The sequence below is a fragment of the Pteropus vampyrus genome, unplaced genomic scaffold (assembly GCF_000151845.1).
Source record: "Pteropus vampyrus isolate Shadow unplaced genomic scaffold, Pvam_2.0 Scaffold1000008859, whole genome shotgun sequence".
Taxonomy (NCBI): Eukaryota; Metazoa; Chordata; class Mammalia; order Chiroptera; family Pteropodidae; genus Pteropus; species Pteropus vampyrus.
The window spans coordinates 1-1,302 of NW_011923261.1; the positions used below are offsets into that span (position 1 = coordinate 1).

The 1,302-nt window shown below is 72.0% G+C and overlaps 1 protein-coding gene across 1 annotated transcript; it reads left to right on the forward strand.

Annotated features, from left to right (window-relative positions):
* Window positions 1-9: 9 nt before the first annotated feature.
* PPDPF (pancreatic progenitor cell differentiation and proliferation factor) lies at window positions 10-1,234 on the forward strand. Its single transcript, XM_011387672.2, has 5 exons — window positions 10-99; window positions 493-573; window positions 710-787; window positions 861-957; window positions 1,035-1,234. Exons 2-5 carry the CDS (start codon window positions 519-521, stop codon window positions 1,147-1,149), a joined length of 345 nt encoding a protein of 114 aa, XP_011385974.1. The 5' UTR covers window positions 10-99; window positions 493-518; the 3' UTR covers window positions 1,150-1,234.
* Window positions 1,235-1,302: the final 68 nt, after the last annotated feature.

Here is a 1,302-nt window from a genome sequence, read left to right on the forward strand (position 1 = left end):
TCACCCGCGGTCTGCTCCGCAAATGGGTTCCGTGGCCTAGCGCCCCCGCCCCTGCCCCCCGCGATCGTGCGCCGAGGCCCGCGAGGGGTCGCCGCCGAGGTGAGAGCCGACGGCGCGCGAGCGGAGTCGAGCGGGCCCGTGGCCACTCGGTCACGCCGGCCGCCAGGCGGACGCGAGGAGGGAGGGGACAGGGCCGCGCGGGGCGGGTTCGTGGCCCCCGGGACTCGCTGGCCTCGCTGGCCGCGGGGCGCCCGGCTCGTTCCCGGATCCGCGGGCGGCGGCCTCGCGCACAAAGCGCCTTTGTTCCGCCCGCGCGGCCGGTTCAGGCTGGTTGGAGCCGCCCGCGCGCGGCGAGCCCAGGGCGGCCCGTGACTCCTCGGGCCGCGCCCCGGCTCGGTAAACAAGCCCGGAGTCGCCGCGCCTCCTGAGGGCCCACGGGGCCGACTCGGGAGCGCCCCGCCCCAGCGGCAGCGGTCACCTCTGTTCGCGCAGGTTCCCGGCAGCCCCCAAGCAGGAGCATGGCAGCCATCCCCTCCAGCGGCTCGCTCGTGGCCACCCACGACTACTACCGGCGTAAGCAAGCCCCTCGCCCACCGCCCGACGGCCCTGACCACGGCTCCCCGCCCAGCCGTGGCGTCAGCTCCAGCCCCTCGAGAACCGCGGAGTGGGGAGTGGGCTCGGCCGGAGCTGACCTGCCTCTCCTCTCCAGGCCGCCTGGGTTCCACTTCCAGTAACAGCTCCTGTGGGAGTGCCGAGTGCCCCGGGGAAGCCATCCCCCACCACCCCGGTGAGTGCCGGCCCACCTCCCCTCTGCCCCAGGAGTGGGCGGCAGCACCATGACCCCGCTTGGCTTCTCTCAGGTCTCCCCAAGGCTGACCCCGGTCACTGGTGGGCGAGCTTCTTTTTCGGGAAGTCCACGCTCCCCTTCATGGCCACAGTGTTGGAGTCCCCAGAGCAGTGAGTCCACCTCCCTGGGGGCCGGTGGGAAGTGGGGGCAGGTGGGGACAGCCTCTGACCGCACTCTCTCTCCCCAGCTCACCGTCTCCCCAGGCCTCCAGCAGCATGATCACCTGCGACCTGGCTCAGGAAGCCACAAGGAAGCAGCCTGGTGGCCAGCCCAGCACAACCAACACCGGGCCCCCATCCTGAGTGGGCCACCACCAGCCACCAGACTTCCAGAGGCGCTGGGCTCTTCTGAGTCCCTTGCCCCGCCCCGCCCCACCCCATAGACTAAGGCAGGCTGCAGCCAGCAGAAGCGGGTTGGCTTCTTTAATATCGAAGCAGCAAGGACCCTGGGGAGTG

Excerpts from the sequence above, each read along its gene's own strand:
- PPDPF (XM_011387672.2), top strand. The coding sequence starts at position 519 with ATGGCAGCCATCCCCTCCAGCGGCTCGCTCGTGGCCACCCACGACTAC. Across the intron at positions 574-709 it reads CACCCACGACTACTACCGGC|GCCGCCTGGGTTCCACTTCC; the intron begins GTAAGCAAGCCC and ends TCTCCTCTCCAG. Across the intron at positions 788-860 it reads AGCCATCCCCCACCACCCCG|GTCTCCCCAAGGCTGACCCC; the intron begins GTGAGTGCCGGC and ends GGCTTCTCTCAG.